General features: G+C 41.7%; 1 protein-coding gene across 1 annotated transcript in view; it reads right to left on the bottom strand.

Moving 5' to 3' along the window:
* The window catches only part of ccdc141 (coiled-coil domain containing 141), a 45,721-nt gene that overhangs the window by 10,696 nt on the left and 15,412 nt on the right, over window positions 1-19,613 (bottom strand). The window contains exons 12-23 of the mRNA XM_085766176.1: window positions 19,168-19,565; window positions 18,474-18,593; window positions 15,927-16,190; window positions 15,136-15,279; window positions 14,259-14,435; window positions 12,623-12,745; window positions 11,820-12,050; window positions 11,128-11,304; window positions 10,663-10,812; window positions 2,674-2,814; window positions 1,010-1,198; window positions 305-488 (exon numbers count right to left, since the gene is read on the bottom strand). Coding sequence (XP_085622302.1) covers window positions 305-488; window positions 1,010-1,198; window positions 2,674-2,814; window positions 10,663-10,812; window positions 11,128-11,304; window positions 11,820-12,050; window positions 12,623-12,745; window positions 14,259-14,435; window positions 15,136-15,279; window positions 15,927-16,190; window positions 18,474-18,593; window positions 19,168-19,565 — 2,298 coding nt within the window. The remainder of the gene's footprint in view (window positions 1-304; window positions 489-1,009; window positions 1,199-2,673; window positions 2,815-10,662; window positions 10,813-11,127; window positions 11,305-11,819; window positions 12,051-12,622; window positions 12,746-14,258; window positions 14,436-15,135; window positions 15,280-15,926; window positions 16,191-18,473; window positions 18,594-19,167; window positions 19,566-19,613) is intronic.

Here is a 19,613-nt window from a genome sequence, read left to right as displayed (position 1 = left end):
TGTTACCCTATTCACGTGAGAAAAATAATGAATAGGCGTATGAATGGGCTATATTTGGGTCTTTTTCTAAACTTTCCCCTAATGGGATTCTTCTGGGATTTTGTTCCCTCACTCAGGACATGTTGAGGATACAAAACCAGTTGAGTTTGCTTCTGTTGCAATTTGTTCAACCTTTTTTCATAAAATGACTGGACTACAAAGAACCAGATGAAGGTTGAATGACTGAGTTGTGAAGTTGGTGGTGCAGACCTCAAAGTGTCTCGAGGTCTGATAACAGATAAGACGGAGGAGGATGTTTTCTCACCGTGCAGTCTGACGGCGAGCTCTGTGATCTGACTGATCCTCTCCTCCTGCTGAGGAACCGTCGGCCACACAAACTTCTCAAACTGCCGGTAGAGGACGGCGACGGCCTCGGTGCTGCGACACTCGGAGGAAAACTTCCCCACGCGAGCGATGGTGGCACTCGCCTCTTCGCACCAGAACTGATACTGGTGACACACAACAACACAGAAACAACTGTTGTTACGTTACGTTTCCTAAACCTGCTGCTGGTGAATCTCTTTTATCTCGTACACACTGCAAAAACTCAAAATCTTGCCAAGATTTTTAGTCAAAATGTCATTTCTAGTCAAAACAAATCTAATTATAACATATACATACATAGTTATACATAAAAAAGCAGCTTGTTTTTAGACACTTTTTACTTCTTTCAAGCAGATTTTCACTTGAAATAAGTAGAAAAATCTGATAGTGGAGCAAGTTTTTCTTTCTTATTACAAGCACAAAAAACTTGCTTTCACTGGCAGATTTTTCTACTTATTTCAAGTGAAAATAGGCTTGACAGAAGTAAAAAAAAAAGTGTCTAAAAACAAGTTAATTTTTAGGTGATGAGTCTTATTTTAAGTGGAAAGAGTTTAGTTTTGACTAGAAATGAGACATTTTGACAAGAAATAAGACAAATATTCTTGGGAAGATTTAGAGTTTTTGCAGTGCAGCAGCTGTGAGTCACCTCCTCCATGGCTTGCTGCAGGCGGGAGGTCATGTCCAGTGTTTTCTGGTGTTCGCAGATGCTCCGCTCCAACTCTCCCATCTGTCTCTGCAGCTCATTGACGGCGTCCTCCGCCTCTCGGGTCACGCCGCCGTCCTTCACCTCCGACCCCACCCGGGCCGTCACGCCCTGCAAGCGCTTCCTGAGCCCCTGCAGCATCAGAATGAAAGAGGCCATGGCCCCTATAGTTGATGACTTTGTGCAGTGGTGTGAAGAGTCACATCTTCAAATTTTAACATATCGAAAACAAAGGATATTAATTGACTTTTAGCAAACAAATCCACACACATGATGCCACAACCATAAGAGGTCAGTTAGTGGAATGTGTGGAATCCTACATATATCTTGGGACTATCATTGATTTTATTTTAAATTGAACTTTCAAGAAAACTGCGAAGCTGTGTGTAAAAAAGGACAACAGCGTTTGCACTGTCTGAGAAAACTGTCTTACTGGCATGTCGACAGAACCATGATGATTCTATTTTACACTGCAAAAACTCAAAACCTTTCCAAGAATATTTGTCTTATTTCTTGTCAAAATGTCTCATTTCTAGTTTCAAACTAATTTTCACTTGAAATAAGTAGAAAAATCTGCCAGTGAAAGCAAGTTTTTTGTGCTTTTGTGCTCCACTGTCAGATTTTTCTACTTATTTCAAATGAAAATAGACTTGAAAGAAGTAAAAAGTGTCTAAAAACAAACTACTTTTTTTATGTATAACTAATATGTTTATGTATAAATATACATATTTTAGGTAAAATGAGATTTGCTTTGACTAGAAATAAGACAAATATTCTTGGTAAGATTTTGAGTTTTTGAAGTGTATCGTGCTTTTATCGAATCCATTTTATCCTTTTTCTTGGTGTCATGGTTTGGAAGCCTTTCTACTAAGAACAAGAACACATTAAATCGCATAGTGAAATGGTCAAGTAAGCTGATAGGTGAGCCACAGCTGAACCCCTCTTCCCTGTATACCAGACAGTTACAGCGGATAGTCACGACCATTTTAAATGACAGTTTACACCCTTTGCACAGTGAATTCCAGTTTCTTCCCTCTGGACGGAGGTTGTCAGTCCCATACTGCAGAACAAAACGTTATAAAAACAGCTTTGTTCCAGCTGCAGTAACACTGGTAAACAAGCTGTAGTTTGCACAAAAGCTGCACAACTTAATCACTTTTCGGAGCATGATGTTTCCCCTTTTTTTTTTAATCTCATTGCTTTTATTTACTTACATATTTACTCTTAACTTGTAGGAAATTTTGCTCTTGGTGTTTTTAATTTTTCTTTTTTAAAACTATTTCAATTATGTGTTTTTAGTTTCATGTTTTTACTTTCTATATTTATTTCATGAACTGCAGCACTTTCTGTCGAGTCCAATCTGTCTCTTGTTTTATGTATGTGTTCTTTTTCGTTTTCTGTTGCTTGTTTAACTCTCGACTGCAAAACTACTTTACCCTTTGGTATCAATAAAGTAACCTGAACCTGAGATGAATGCACCTCTTTTCTGAGCTGCTGCATTTACTTTGCACATAACGCTAATTATCATTTGACACATTTAGGGCAAACATTTATGAAACACTAACAGAGAGGATCTCGACGTGTGTCTTAGAGGTATAGAAACATACCTGCAGCTTCTCCTCGTACAGCTTCACCTGCTGCAGCTGGTTCCTGACGGCCTTCGTGTTCCTGGTCCTGTCGTTTCTCTTCAGGTAGTTGAACTTCAGGTTGTTGAAACGTTTCTTCAGGTCCTTAAAGGAGTCGCGAAGCTGAGAAACGACACATCAAACGATCAGTTTTCTTTCTTTTACAAAAAGAAGAGCGTCAGTCCTTAAACATCACACATCCCACTGCCAGATAATTCCTCCCTGTATTAAAATTGGTGGGTTTTGTCTTTCAAAAAGCAAAAAAGTACCCTGTTAAGATTAAAGGGATACTTCAACATTTTTGGCAAATTGGCCCATTGCCATAGGAACCTGTACTGTTATGACTATAGGGATTATGGCCAATGTGCCAAAAATGTTGAACTATCCCTTTAATCTTAAAAGGGTACTTTTTTGATTTTTGAAAGCCAAAACCCACCAATTTAAATACAGGGAGGAATTATTTGACATTAATTGTTACCTTTAATTGTCGGTGCAAGCTATTTTTAAAACGGCGGAGCAGAGCCGTGAGCTGCTCAGAGCTACGCTACAGAGGACTCTCATTATGGGATCTCTTGGTTTCCCTCATCAAACTCATCAAATACACAATCCAACAACTCCACAACGCTCTGGTGGACAAGTTGTGAGCTGCACATTCACTACGCTATGAGATAATAACACAACGTTACCACACAGAGTTGTTTTAGAGGGAAATTCATGCAAAACCACTGATGCACGTTGCCTTCAGGGACAGTTTTTCATCAAGCAGACTCTGTATTTCCCTCTAAAACAACTCTGTGTGGGTTTAGAGAGTTCTAAAAATAGCTTGCACTGACAATTAAAGGTAACGAACCTACTGCTATGACTATAGGGATTATGGCAATGGGCCAATTTGCAGAAAATGTTGAACTATCCCTTTAAGAGACTTGGTGTGATGAGTGCGAATAACAACGTAATATTCCACAATACATTGACCACTTTCCAGACTGAAACATCACAATGACCATGATGTTTCATACTGAGATTTCTGGTCCACAGAGGAAAAATCCTATCGACTTGGTTGTTTCCTTGAATTTGGATTTGACCAAAAGTCTCAGACAGTAAAGACAAAGCCAGGCTGGCAGCATGGTTAAAAATAGTATATCCTCTATATCATATCTGTGTTCAGGGCAGCACTAGGTGGGCTGCAGCTTGGTGCGGTTGTAATTCCATGTAGATGGAGTTTTGGTAAGATTATTTTTAGAGCAGAGAGTCTAAATCCAGTGGGACATTCATGCTTCTGAGTGGAGGAGCGTTGGTGTCGGGTGACTGATCTGTCAGCTAAAGACAGCTGAGAGACAGAGAGAGAGAGAGACAGAGAGCAGCAGACAGACACAGCACGGTCCGTCACTTACACAGAGGAACACGTTGACATCAGAGACTGAGGAGCTTCAACTGTTTTTCTAACGAGGGAGCGAGGTCGCTGCTTCAGAGTAGAGCACGGCACGGGAGTGGATTTTCACTCCCGATCCCATCCCGCTCCCACTCAAAATTACTCTCACTCCCATCCCACTCCCGTTTTTTTTATTTTTTTATTAATAAGTTAGTCACTTTCACGTTACACTCTCATAAACCTTTGCAATATTTGCGACTTCCCAACAAGTTCTGTAACGCCGGAAACCGCAACATCGGACACCGTCGCTTATTTCTCCGCGCCGGTCGCCAAGTGCTTCTGGCTCACTGAAAGATGACTACAAAAATGGACGCGTCTGTCCTTTTTGGTTGTTTAACACGGCTGAAAATCATCATCTATTAATGGCGTTCCCACTCCTGCCCGCTCCCATTGATTTTTATTCCCGTCCCGTCCCAATCACGGGATTAATAAAACTTTGACTCCCATCCTGCGGGAATCCCACGGGAACCACGTGACCCACGGGAATTCCAGACAAATGTCATCCTCTGCTTCAGAGTCCTGGACTGAGCCGGAGAACGGTGCTACTCGAGTAACAAAGGATGCATGGAAAACACAGGATGAAGCAGGAGATAATATGATGAGATTACCATGAGGGACTTTCCATGGGTGGACCACAAAGTATCACAAAATAGTTCTTCACATCCAAAAAACTATCATGAAACACAACAGATGTTAATGAAAGACCCCATAATGGTGAAACTCAAAGTGCGATGGACTGTACCATAAAGTCACTATTACAGACTCCAGAGCATCATGGTGTACCTGAACAACCACAAAAAGATCGCCAATAATTATACTGAAGACCAAGAAGATCCTTAAAGGGATAGTTCACCCAAAATTGAAATTGCACCCATTATCTCCTCCCCCTCATGTGGACTAAGGGCTGGGAGAAGTTTCAGAGTCCTCCGTGGCTTCTCTGAGTTACAGGGGGTCTCGGCGGAGCAGTGCATGTCCATATGACGGTTGCAAATCCCTATAATCATAGCAGTAGGTTCGTACCAACTGTCTTCGTAACAAAAAGACACACCAAAAAACATCCAAATACCTCCATGCTGCTCGTATGTAATGTCCCTCTTGTATTGAAGCCCTGAAATGCAAAATTGTCCCGAAAAAAATTAAATATGTCTATATTTCAAGCTTGTTTTGTAGCGGAAGCTTCTCGAAGCTCCTCTTCCCGGTTCGTCAAATTTGGACGAACCAGGGTCTGTCAGCATGGAGGTATTTGGATGTTTTTTGGTGTGTCTTTTTGTTACGAAGACAGTTGGTATCCATTTGCAACCGTTATATGGACATGCACTGCTACGCCGAGACCCCCTGTAACTCAGAGAAGCCACGGAGGACTCTGAAACTTCTCCCAGCCTTTAGTCCACATGAGGGGGAGGAGATAATGAGGGAAATTTAAATTTCGGGTGAACTATCCCTTTAATGAAAGACCCCAAAATGGTGAAACTCAAAGTGCGATGGACTTTACCATAAAGTCACTATAACGGACTCCAGAGCATCATGGTGTACCTGAACAACCACAAAAAGATCGCCAAGGATTATACTGAAGACCAAGAAGATCCTTGAGATGATTATTATCACCATCCCAAAACACGTGAAGTAGTCCAGACCACACAGCACCTGAGTAATATCCTAAAGAGATCATTAGTTTGAACCATACAGTGGCCGGTACACCATGAGCTAGCTGGAGGACATGATGAGTAGTAGCTCAGATAACTAAACCATGAAGTACAATGGAAAACCAGTTTACCACATCACAACACTTTCACTGCAAAAACTCAAAATCTTTCCAACAATATTTGTCTCATTTCTAGTCAAAACTAAACTCTTTTCACTTAAAATAAGATTCATCACCTAACAATGGACTTGTTTTCAGATAATTTTCATTTGTTTCAAACACATTTTTACTTCAAATAAGTAGAAAAATCTGCCAGTGAAAGCAAGTTTTTTGTGCTTAAGAAAGAAAAACTTGATCCACTGTCAGATTTTTCTACTTATTTCAAGTGAAAATCTGCTTTAAAGAAGTAAAAAGTGTCTAAAAACAAGCTACTTTTTATGTGAGGAGTTTTATTTTACGTAGAATGAGATTAGTTTTGACTAGAAATAAGACAAATATTCTTGGTAAGATTTTGAGTTTCTGCAGTGGATTTGGTTAAGTTTAGTAAAAAGAGCAGGTAGAGGCTAGACAGGCAGACTAGGCTCTGTCTGCGCTCTGCTGTATTGTACTCACACTTAATTCAAACACCTTTCAGAGTCCAGCCTGTGGACTCCAGGATAAAGGGTTGAACCTCTGGGGATCCTGAGCTAGAACCATAAATACTCAGTGGTGGTAACAATCACCAATCCACCGATGAGCAGAAATAGAAGCAGGTCTCAACAAGAAGATGACTCATGACTTTAATCATCACGTTCCAGTAACAAGCTGATGTAGATCCCCTTCAGGTGACTCAGCAGTGTGGACACAAACAAGTGCTCACCCCTCATCCATCTGTTCAGTTACGCCCGGGTCCCTCAGGAAGTTCTTGACCATTGATCTCATCATCATCATCCTATAGCATCATTGTTCCATCACTTACTGTTGATGGCAACGATTCTTTATTGAGGTTAATGTTCTGCCTGGTGAACTCTACAGATCAGTTGTCATGTGGAATCCCTGGTTGTTCCAAGAATTTATAACCATTAAATGACACCAAGCATTTATTCCAAACTACACGGCTGTGGCCTTAAAAACAAAAAAGGTAAAGGAAGCTCAACCTTCTACAAGTCTGCTTTGAAATGGAAGCAGAAAGAAAAGAGAAAGTAGAGCAACACACGGCTGAAGTTATGGGTAATCTTCTGAATAAAGTTGGATGAAGTCGACATCCAAAGTCTTCATTACACTACACAGCCTTAGTGGATGTAATGAGATGAACTCTACAACAGATAGGCTATAGAGCTTTCACTCCACTAGGTGGCTCAATGCAACGGATCATCACTTCTTTCATTTGCCTTACACAAAAATGTAAGTGTGTGCTGAATTTATAAAACACTTTGTGAAGGTTTTCCCTCGTCCAGGTCATCGTCATCCAAATAAGGTTGAATCAAAGCCAAATGGAGTTGACCATAGAATAGATATCTTCTCATTCTTTCAAAATTAAATAAGTCTATATTTCAAGCTTGTTTTGTAGCGGAAGCTTCCAGTTCGTCAAATTTGGACGAACTGGGAAGAGGAGCTTCGAGAAGCTTCCGCTACAAAACAAGCTTGAAATATAGACTTATTTAATTCTTTTCGGGACAATTTCGCATTTCGGGGCTTCAATACATTACAGACGAGCAGCATGGAGGTATTTGGATGTTTTTTGGTGTGTCTTTTTGTTATGAAGACAGTTGGTATCCATTTGCAACCGTCATATGGACATGCACTGCTACGCCGAGACCCCCTGTAACTCAGAGAAGCCACAGAGGACTCTGAAACTTCTCCCAGCCCTTAGTCCACATGAGGGGGAGGAGATAATGAGTGAAATTGCAATTTTGGGTGAACTATCCCCTTTAACCTCTGCTTACATCACTAGAAGAACTCCTGGTTGCTGTAGAGACGGAGTTGTTGGAGTCACCTGTGGTCAGGTGACGGTTGATTCTGGACGGTTGCCCACGGTTCAACTTCTGCTGAACTTGTTGTGAGTGTTGTTGGTAACAGACCACAGTGATCCACACGCTGCAACGCTGAGCTGTTGCTGCAGGTTCCAATGTGCTGGAGACATGCAGCATCAGGTGCATGATGGGAAATACCGGCTGACTGACTCACCCTGTATTTAGCCCCTATTACCCTCCCTCCCTCCCTCCCTCCCTCTGGCAGCTGCTGCTCAGTGACACAGCAGACTCAACCAGTAGCACCAGTGGAACCAGTGCAACTTTACCAAGTTTTATATATTTGCACGGATTCACCAGAAGAGGGCGCCAACACGTTTGTCATTCTCCACCATATTTAAAGGGATAGTTCCCCCTAAAATTGAAATTTCCCTCATGATCTCCTCCCCCTCATGTGGACTAAGGGCTGGGAGAAGTTTCAGAGTCCTCCGTGGCTTCTCTGAGTTACAGGGGGTCTCGGCGTAGCAGTGCATGTCCATATAACGGTTGCAAATGGATACCAACTGTCTTCGTAACAAAAAGACACACCAAAAAACATCCAAATAACCGGGAAGAGGAGCTTCAAAAAAGGGAACGAGTCGGTGACATCAACCACGTCAGAACAACTGTGTTTGGTTGATGTCAGTTTATTCTTCACATTGTTGGGTTCAGTCGACATGTAATAAAATATTAATTACGCCTTCACTGTCATTGAGTGGTGAGAAGTTGGACAGTCTTCAGTTCGCTTCAACACTGCAAAAACTCAAAATCTCAAGACTCATCACATTAAAAGTAGCTTGTTTTTAGACACCTTTTACGTCTTTCAAACAGATTTTCACTTGAAATAAGTAGAAAAATCTGGTAGTGAAGCAAGTTTTCTTTCTTATTACGAGCGCAAAAAACTTGCTTTCACTGGTGTGAAAAGTGAAAATGATCTGAAAACAAGTTACATTTTAGGTGATGAGTCTTATTTTAAGTGGAAGGAGTTTAGTGTTGACTAGAAATGAGACATTTTGACAAGAAATAAGACAAATATTCTTGGAAAGATGTAGAGTTTTTGCAGTGAACACAGTTCTTTGGGAGCAGCATCTAGTGGACGTTAGAGGAACTGCAGCTGGAGACACTTCAGCTGCTGAAACAAACTGCAGGAAGATTAAAGAACTGCTTCTTCTGCTGCTCTTTGCTGTGCCGGCAGTAAAGAAGCAGCAGAGGGATCATCAGCTCCTGCAGTGAGACGAGACACTTTATGGACTCCAATAAAATCTAAATGTGTGCAGCTGACTGCTGTTTATTTTTAGACTGTGATAAAAGTGAGCGAGCGGCTGCTCCAGACCTCAGTCAGTCGTCCAAAGTGAGACTGGAGGAAAAGTTAAAATCAGCTGTGGAGGTTTTATATCACTATCAGGACATCTACAGAACATGTGAAAGTGTAAACCTATAGATTAAGTGTAAAGGACACATCGTGGATAGTTATGTGATTTCATTCCAAGAGACACTGGTTCAAAATAATTCATGACTGAATAAATGTTCACCTTTTCCTTTATTTCAAGAAACAAGATCTGATTGATCTGAGTGTGGACAGACCTGACTGAGACTGAGACCGGTTCTGATCAGAGTCTGGGTATTTAAATACAGTAGTATCACAGACACACAGCTGGCTGCAGTCCCCTCTGCTGGTCAGACTGGTGAACAACACCAGCACCTCCACAGCCTGTAGCTGCAGTAGACTGTAGCTCCAGTTTGATTTCTGAAAAACTCTTTCTGAGAAAACGGCCTTTAAGGACTTGGATTGTAAAATTACATAGATTGTTATTGTCAATCCTACTTTTACGATTGGTTGCTGACACAAAGGAAATTACAATTTCTGGACTCTACATCTGGAGAGAGCTTTACAATGACACATGACATGGGTCAGACTAACTTTTGGTGAATTTCTGAGAAATCTCAGACAAAATGAAGTAAAATAAATAAAAACCCTAACGTGGATTTTCTAACATTTCTTTATTCTATTCTGATAGAAGACATGATAAGGAAGAAAATATGCCAAAATCTCAAAATTGATCGGTGCATGAAAAATCAGTGTTTTTGCCTGTTAATGTCTTTTTTGGGGGATTTTAAGTTCCATTATTTTGATGGTATTTTTGTTATTTTTGGAATTTATTATCAATATTCGACTGCTTTTGGAAATTAAACCTTTTTTAAAAGAAGTATAAAGTCGCCTTTTTTGTCTTGGTGGTGCGTTCGAACACCACAGGCTGCTACATCGTCCATAGTACTGTATGCTGCCACAGGGATTCTTTAATGAATGAATCCAGAGCAAAAACTCAGTCCTCCAACATCTGTTATTAGAAACATCAGTTATCATTGAAGTGAATCTGACTCCAACACCAGCAGAACTGATGAGCATCCTTCTCGTACCTCTGACCTCTGACCTCTGGCCTGTGAGCTATGAGCTGTGAGCTGTGAGCTACACTGCAAAAATTCAAAATCTTACCAAGAATATTTGTCTTATTTCTAGTCAAAACAAATCTCATTATACCCAAAATATGTATATTGATGTAGTTGTACATAAAAAAAAGTAGCTTGTTTTTAGACACTTTTTACTTCTTTCAAGTCTATTTTCATTTGAAATAAGTAGAAAAATCTGATAGTGGAGCAAGTTTTTCTTTCTTATTACAAGCACAAAAAACTTGCTTTCACTGGCAGATTTTTCTACTTATTTCAAGTGAAAATTAGTTTGAAACAAGTGAAAATGATCTAAAAACAAGTTCATTTTTATGTGATGAGTCTTATTTTAAGTGGAAAGAGATTAGTTTTGACTAGAAATGAGACATTTTGACAAGAAATAAGATAAATATTCTTGGAAAGATTTTTGCAGTGTATGAACTGTGGCCTGTGAGCCGTGGTCTTACCAGGTTGATGTCCTGGTTGAGCAGACGGGTCAGCATCTCTCTGTGGAGTTTCTCCTCCCGTCGAGCTGCTTCCTTCAGCCACGCGGCTCGGAGCGAGTCCAGAGAGACGAGACGGTCGTCCAGCTGCTGCAGACTGAACCGAGCCCAGACCTGAGGGAGCAGCAGATCATCACTGACACGTAGCTACATGAACCGCACAGCTACAGCTCAGCAGGTGGAGGATGAAACAATCTCCAGAAGACATAAAGTTAAACACGAAACACTCTTTTTCAATATTTTAATCAATATCAGTGTATTATTGACTAGCTACTAACTATGCAGGGGGGCCAGACCTTTGCTGAGGGCCCTTTTCCTTTTCTGTCAGTTTGAAGTGAAATAGTTTAAAATGTAAAGGGAATGCATCATCTGTAATTTTGTGTCTTTTGTGTGTATGATGCCACTGAATGTAACTGTGTGTGTACCTACAGTGTGGGTGACGGCGGTGCAGATCTCCGTCTTCAAAATTGAAACCGTTGTAAAGAGACTCTGGATCTTCTGCTGGTTCTGGTTCTGGTTCTGGTTCTGGTTCTGGTTCTGGTTCTGGTTGAGCTCGGCCTCAGCAGAGGAACCGGCTGGAGGGTCGGAGTGCAGCAGCGCCTCCAGCTGGACACACAGGAGACAACACACACCGACTGAGACCGACCGACCGTCTGGACCAGAACTTTATTGTTCCACCTGAAGAGAGCTGTCAGGCTTTACTTTTTGTAACTGAGAATTACCATCGTTGGTATTACGTCTGCCACTGTTGCAACTCTTATGTTTTATTTTCACTATTACCATATTTATTTATTATTATCATTACTATGAATAATCATGCTGCTATGAGCACTTTGCACTTTGCCTACCTCATACATGTTTCGGTATTGTCTAATGTGTTGTCTATTGTCTAATTGTGTCTTTTTATGCCTCACCTTCGTATAGTAGCTTGTGGTCTGTGTATTCTGTGTATTTTATTACTTTTATGTTATGTGTAGGGACTACAGATGGAAATTAGCCGTGAGCTAAATCTGGTGCAACCATCTTTTCATATTTTCCTGCAAATGATTAATGTAATTGCACACTGTCCCTTATTAAACTAATAAACTAAACTAAACTAAACAACGGCCTCGGTCACTGACCTGTCTGGCGGCCCGGTGGAAGCTGCTGCTCAGGTCCAGGACCGACTGGCTCTGCTGGATCTTCAACTTCACGTTCCTCTGGAGGTCCAGAAGGTCGGACAGCTCCTCCTCCCTCACTGCTCCTCCTCTCACCTCCTCCTCCTCCTCCTCCTCCTGCTCCTGCAGACGCTCCTGGACTCCTCTCATGGTCTCCCAGCTCCTCATCACATGATCCACCTCAGCATCCAGTCCCTGGACAGAAGAGAAGAGTTTAGACCGGGGATGTTAAACATACATCGGCCCGACAGATGAAAGAGGCATAATGTTGTTGAAATTAGATGTGTTTTTCTCATGAAATTTCAGGTTGTTCATAACATGTTTTGTAAAAGGATAGTTCATTTAATGTAAACATCTTAATAATGTACTTCTTTGCACTAAAAAAAAAAAGAGAAATGTTAAGAGTTCTCATTATTTATAGTTATTTTGTTGTTATTTTACCGGTCTGGCCCACTTAAAAGTTAAGATTAGTTAAGAAGCTTTATTGTCATTGTAAAAAAGGAATACAACAGAATTGCCAGTGGCCTCAGTGTTATAAACAAATACACACAAATAATATTCACAACAAGACTGGACTGGCCGACAGAAAAAAAAAAAAGGATAATAAATAATAAAGAAATTGTGGCCCCTGAACTAGAATGAGTTTGACACCCCTGGTTTAGACAGAAGCGTCCAACCGTCCAACCATCCCAGTGGTGGCTGAGTTATTGTTTTTTCTTGTTAGTTTTACTTTATTTTATGGATATTGTAATTGACTATGTGCTCACAGTGAAATGTGGTCTGGCCTGGTTGAAGCGCTGCAGCAGCTCGGAGGTCTGCAGCTCCGAGCCCAGATCCAGCAGAGAGCACGAGTCCAGCAGCTCAGAGACCGAGTTCAAGTCCTGCACCGTCTGAAGACAAGAGAGAACATGTACATCACAATTAATCGTGGTATTAAAAGCCACAATTAATTAATCGTAAAGATTACCTAAATATCGTTACTTTCGGAAAAAGATTATGTTGGAACCGTATCGGCAGATCTGCACCAAAATAAAAGTAAATGCACAGATACTGGTCCATTTAACTAACGTAACATGGAATTGGTAGGAATTTAAATGTCAGCGTGTCATTTGTAATTAAAAACAAAACAAAAAGCGATTAAAATAAACATAAACATTTGGTATAGATGACAATTTATGGCCTGTATATTTCAAACACTTCCACTGGGGGATTAATAACTGGTCCTATATTAAGAGATACTTGAAATATTTTGTGTAAACAATGAGTAATGTAATTATATTTTGACTATATTTGATTTTACACATTCATTATGTTGTGAAATTAATTAATGCATAATAATCGTGATAATAATCATAGTACTGTGATTATTTGGTAACACTTAACGTGAATAGGTATTCATAAGATTGACATAACAGCTGTCATAAACATCAATGAATACTTATGACAGCTGTCGTTAAAGCAGAAGTAAGCGATCCGATGGTTTTGGCTAATGCTGCGTTCCAGGCAGGCTTTTGAAATCGTAAATTACAGCTTCAAGTCACAACTTACGACTTTGTAGCGTTTCAGGCAACCCACTCGTGTTTCTCCGACCTGTTTTACCTGTGAAAGTCACTATAACGGCCACTCGTAACTTCTGACCCGTGAACTCGTACCAGATCGAACTGGTACGACTTCACAGGTCGGAAAAATACGAGTTACGAGTTGCCTTGAACGCACCATAACGTCTTGTCAGCCGATGGAGTTAGCAGCCCCCGCCCTCGTCATGGATCTATTGGTGCTCGTCCCTTCGTCACCACATTCAGGCGCATCCCTTGGCTGCACACACAGAGAGGACTGCCCCTTTATGCCGTTCTCTCTCCTCATTGGATAAAGGTTGTAGGATACAAGGAAAGTTTTCTCCTCGGCTTACAGCAGAGCAGAGTGACTGACAGACCCGTGTTTCAGACCAAACACTCTATAGAAGTGATTGCTGTCGGAAGATACAACTATTTAAGACTTATATTAACACAAAAATATTGCTTACTTCTGCTTTACGTGTCGTTCGGTAAGTTATGTCACTTTTGATGCAAAGTTGACATTATTTGAGATGTTTTTGTTCTGACAACTTGACATAAAGACAATTTAAACTGTCATAGCAGACCTAATGGCCAAACTTTAAAAATTATGTCAAGTTCTCATAACAAAAACATCTCAAACAATGTCAACTTTGCATCAAAAGTGACATAACTTACTGAATGACACTTAACGACAGCTGTCAGAAGTATTCATTGATGTTTATGACAGCTGTTATGTCAATCTTATGAACACCTATTCAAGTGAAGTGTTACCGATTAAGAAACTCTATAATGGTGACATCCCTACTCTGAGGTGTTGAGTGTTTCAGAGCCGTCAGCGTTTCTTCACCTTCAGCACCTGCTCTCTGAACGTCCTGCTGGACTCTAGGTCGTCACGCTGCTGCTGCACCTTCAGCCGCCGCCGTCTCTGCAGCTCCTCCACTTCCTGTCTGGTTCTGTCCAGCTGCTCCACCGTCTGCCGGACCGCCGAGACCACGGGCTGCAGGTCCAGCCCCGCCCCCGACACCTGACACACACACACACACAGTCTTGTAATTTGATCCAACTCATTTACGCTGCGTTCAAGACAACTCGGAAGTCAGAAAAAAACGAGCTCCGAGTTGTAAAAAATGAATTGAACGGCGTCGAACTCGGAAATTACAGGTCGGGAACTCTGGTATCATATCAGAGCCCCGACTTTCAGACTTGACGTCACGACAACATCAAAACATGGCGTCATGCCCTCGTCTTAAACGATTTAGAATTTAGACATTTGAAGTTATTTGTTGAGGTTTGAATGCATATTTTTTGTGTATTATTGCAGTAGCCGATATGAAATATGTTTATATTAAGCTGTGATTGTTGTATGGTGTGAAATTGTGTTTCCTCGTATGTGATGAAATAAGGTTTAACTGTTATCAAGGCTGTAACATTATATGTGCACTCATCTGCAGCGTCTCCTCTCCTCCAAAATAAACATCATTTACTGCTGCATTGATTTTTCTATTCAGCGATGAGCCACAATACGACAAACTTCCTTCAGGTATCCATGGTTTTTTTTTCTTCCGAGTTCCTGCAGCGTGAACGCAATGATGTCGGAAGTCGGAAATTTCCGAGTTGGGAATTACGACCTCCGAGTTGTTATGAACGCAGCAAGAGTCTTGTAATTTGATTCCAACTCATTTAATCTCAGTCGATGTCAAGCTAAACACTGATGGTCTGGTTACCGTGGTAACAGTACGGACATAGTTGTGTCCCAGTTCCTGAGCAGAGAGGAGTCTCCGCAGCGTCACCGAGCTGCTACCATGCTCCTCCTCCTCCTCTGGTCTCCTCCTGTAGATCTCCTTCAGCTCCTCCACCTCCTCCTCCACCTGGAAAACACCTCCATCCTCAGCATCTTCACTGACAGAGTGTTAAAGGGATAGTTCACCCAAAATTGAAATTTCAATGCATAGCAGTGCATGTCCATATAACGGTTGCAAATGGACACCAACTGTCTTCGTAACAAAGAGAGACACACCAAAAAACATCCAAATACCTCCATGCTGCTCGTATGTAATGTCCGTCTTGTATTGAAGCCCCGACATGAGAAATTGTCCCGAAAAAAATTAAATAAGTCTATATTTCAAGCTTGTTTTGTAGCTGAAGCTTCTCGGAGCTCCTTTTCCCAGTTCGTCAAATTTGGACAAACCAGGAAGAGGAGCTTCGAGAAGCTTCAAGAAGCTTCAATACAAGAGGGACATTACATACGAGCAGCATGGAGGTATTTGGATGTTTTTTGGTGTGTCTTTTTGTTACGAAGACAGTTGGTATCCATTTGCAACCGTCATATGGACATGCACTGCTACGCCGAGACCCCCTGTAACTCAGAGAAGCCACGGAGGACTCTGAAACTTCTCCCAGCCCTTAGTCCACATGAGGGGGAGGAGATAATGAGTGAAATTTCAATTTTGGGTGAACTATCCCTTTAATAAACCAACTGAACTGGTCACATGACAGCGAGCTCGGTGCCTCTGACCTGCTGGGCCGTCTGCAGGAAGCCGACGTAGGGTCTGAGCAGCTGCAGGTTGGACTCGATCCTCGTCCTCAGACTCTGCAGCTCCTTCAGGACCAGATCCACTCGACGCTCCAGCTCAGCAGCAGCAGGCGGACCGGCCCGATCCGGTCCTGAGCCGCCTCTCCTCAGCTGCTGAGTCAGTGCCCTGAGGGGGGAGAGGTCAGGCTGCAGAGCCCCGATCTGACCCAGGATCTGGTTCAGCTGCTCTGCATCGTGACCTGCAGCCTGGAGACAAGAGGAATGACTAGGGATGGGAACTGATAAGATTTTTACGATTCCAATTCCATTTTCGATTCTGCTTAACGATTCGGTTCTTTATCGATTCTCATTTGGAAAAAAAAGGACAACAAACTTTGTTCACGTTTGTACCAGGGCTGCCCCCAAATAGTCGACCAAGCATTATCGACCAAAAAGTCATTAGTCGACCTAAATTTCAACATTTGGAGGCGTGGCTTGTCAAAATTAAGTCAAAATCAATATGACTGAACCATGTGAAAGGTTGAAGGGCTTTTAATTTGAAGGGCCACATACAGGAAGTCGTGACACCCACTCGCTGTCAGTTTTTTTTTTTTTTTCTACACGGCAGGTCCCTGCGGCTGCGATATCGCTTATCGTTTTGAGCAAGTTGCCAACATTTCCGATGTTGTTACAGACGTGTCTGGTTTGGAGACTCAGACGTGAAAGCACGTAGGCGATCACTGCTGTTTTCAACGAGCAGCGGGTGTTACCGTGACGACCCCCGTCCCACCACCAGCCTCAGCTCAGTCACTCACCTCATCTACCGTGTTTATGGTGATAAACAGGCACACTGCCTGTAATTAAACCCGACCGCCATGTTGGACTCACCAGCATTAATTCAAAGAGCGACCGCAGCAAGAAAAAAAAAAAAAGGACTGAAATTGATAAGGGAATCGTTTGCAAAATTGGCAAACGATTCCAAGGAATTGAAACACTGGGAACCGATTCTCAACAAGAACCGGTTTTCGATAGCCTCGTAAACCAGCCTCTCGCGGAAATGCATTTCATTTCACTTCTCAGAGAGTCTGGCCTCATCCCCGCTCTAAGTGTTTGGGGTGGGCGGCAGCAGGGCGGGAGTAGTAGCAAAGACGGTTTAATATCTTTGGTAGTAGCGTTGACAGACAACCCCATTCAGCCAATCAGCAAGTTGGTGTAGTGACGGGGCTTTGCACCAGTCGGCCCCTGATTGGCCAACCTGCTGTGTCAATCACAGCGGGCGACGCTGATTGGCTCGGCCTTCTGAGGGTTTCGGTCCAAACGCTTAGAATGGGGATGAGGCCAGACTCTCCCTCGGAATGAAATGAAATGCACTTCCGCAAGAGGCTGGTTTACGAGGCTAGGTTTTCGATTCCCATCCCTATAAATGACTGACTGCCTCCTTTCAGTTTAATTTATTGACAAGGGACAATGAACATTAATAAAACATTGTAAAAAACAAATGTAAATGCACCCGAGTTAGCTAAAAAAAAAGCTAGTTTTCATCGCCAGTCCCTCTGCCTGATGATAAAAGGCAACCTTAAAAAAGAGCAACAATGAGGTAAAATACCAAAGACATATTAATAAATATACATTTGTAAGACAAATACACACATTTGCAATAGCACCAAAAGACCAAAGACACATTCAGTTCACATTAAGAAATCTACATTTGTAAGGCCATAACACACGTTTGCGGTGGCACAAGGTAGTTAGTGCTCATAATATAATTAGTTCTCAGTGCTGCCGTCATAGGGCTTCAGCAATACATAGTATTAAGAAACAGGATTCATTAAACAAATCACTATAACTATCTGGTTACGTAATAACTATCTGGTTACGACATATAGGAAGATACATGACAGAATACTCAATGCCTATACCACATATGCAGTAACTATCTGGTCACTACACATAGGTAAATACATGACAGAATACTCAATTAAGCATGATTACAGGTGCTCACAAGTTTGTTTGTCTTGTGCTTTAAAAGTCCTAAAAGTTGGACACTCTCTAATATTGATGGGTAGCTTGTTCCATTCCAAGCATCCTTGGACTGATAACACGTTTTGAGAAAATGTTGTGCGTCTAAATTGTACCTCACAGTCCCCTCTTGTGGTGGCTCTGGTCCCTATTCTCCTTTCTGGCTGTTTTTTTATATACTCTTCCAGGGGCGGTGGCTTCAGACCGTGTAGAGATTTATAGATCGCACATACATGTTTAAAATACTTGAGATTGTCGAAACTAACTAAACTAAAAAAAAATACCAGGATGTTGCAGTGATGATACGAATGTGTTCTTTTATCAAGTACCTTGAAGGCTCTTTTGTAAAGTTGTTCAACTGGTCAAAGAGTCGTGGCTCCTGTGAAAGACCAATTTGTGAAACAGTAGTTGATGTGGGAAATACGCCTTAGCAGCACCGGTTGTTAAAAAAGGTCTAATTTGTTTGAAATTCTGAAGATTGAATTTAATAGTATCTGTGAACTTTTTGATGTGAATGTGTGTGTGTGTTACCTGGGCCTGTGTGTGGAGCTGCAGGTGTGTCTTCAGTGTGTCCTCGGCTTCGTGCAGCTGTCGTCCTGCTTCACAGCTGTTAGACAACACACTGCTGCCCTGCTGCACCCAGCTCCACACCTGCAACACACACACACACACACACACACATAGTTACAGATGTACACACAGGTAGCTGCTTGTTTCGTATTGTGACAACAGGTTTGGAAGAAACTGTCTTTTTTATGTTTTATTACTACACAAACAAACGGTAACACTTAACTTGAATAGGTGTTTATAAGATTGACATAACACTGTCATAAACATCAATGAATACTTATGACAGCTGTGGTTAAGTGTTATTCGGTAAGTTATGTCACTTTTGATGCAAAGTTGACATTGTTTGAGATGTTTTTGTTCTGACAACTTGACATAAAGACAATTTAAACTGTCATAGCAGACCTAATGGACAAACTTTAAAAATTATGTCAAGTTCTCATAACAAGGACATCTCAAATAATGTCAACTTTGCATCAAAAGTGCATAGGGGTATTAGCAAATCATATAGTTGTTTGTAATCATTTATAATATTCCAAGGTTTTTATAGCTTTTCTGTCGCTGCATGTAATATCTGCTTTCTATTTTAAATTCATGAAAATCTGTTCGTTTTTTTTGGATGGAACCATTTTGAACGTTTGGAAGAAAAAAACGTCACCTTGTCCAGAAGGTGTTCACATGACGACAGCAGCTCTTGCCTCTGATTGGCCAGAAGAGCCTGGTGGGCGTGGCCTCCCTCTGGGTCTCCGGTCTCTTCTGGTCTGGATCCAGTCTTCCCGTTCCGGTCCACTAATGTGGATCTGGACTGAAGGTCTCTGGTCTCCACTGATCTGGACTCTGACTTCAGGTCTGATGTGGATCCAGATTTCAACTTTACCCTGAATCCAGACTGCAGGTTTGTGATTTCTTCTGGTCTTGATCCAGGCTTTGGCTCTAATCTGAATTCAGGCTTTGGATCTGACATGGATCTAGTTTGAGCATCTGATCTGGATTCAGGCTGCAGGTCTTTGTTCTCCTTTGATCCACATCCAGACTTCAGGTCTGATCTAGATTCAGGTTTGGGTGCTAATCTGAATTCAGGTTTTGAGTCTGAAATAGATCCAG

Source organism: Trachurus japonicus, chromosome 21, assembly GCF_045865225.1.
Source record: "Trachurus japonicus isolate A0001 chromosome 21, Traja_1.0".
Taxonomy (NCBI): Eukaryota; Metazoa; Chordata; class Actinopteri; order Carangiformes; family Carangidae; genus Trachurus; species Trachurus japonicus.
This window is presented reverse-complemented; position numbering and strand designations above follow the sequence as displayed.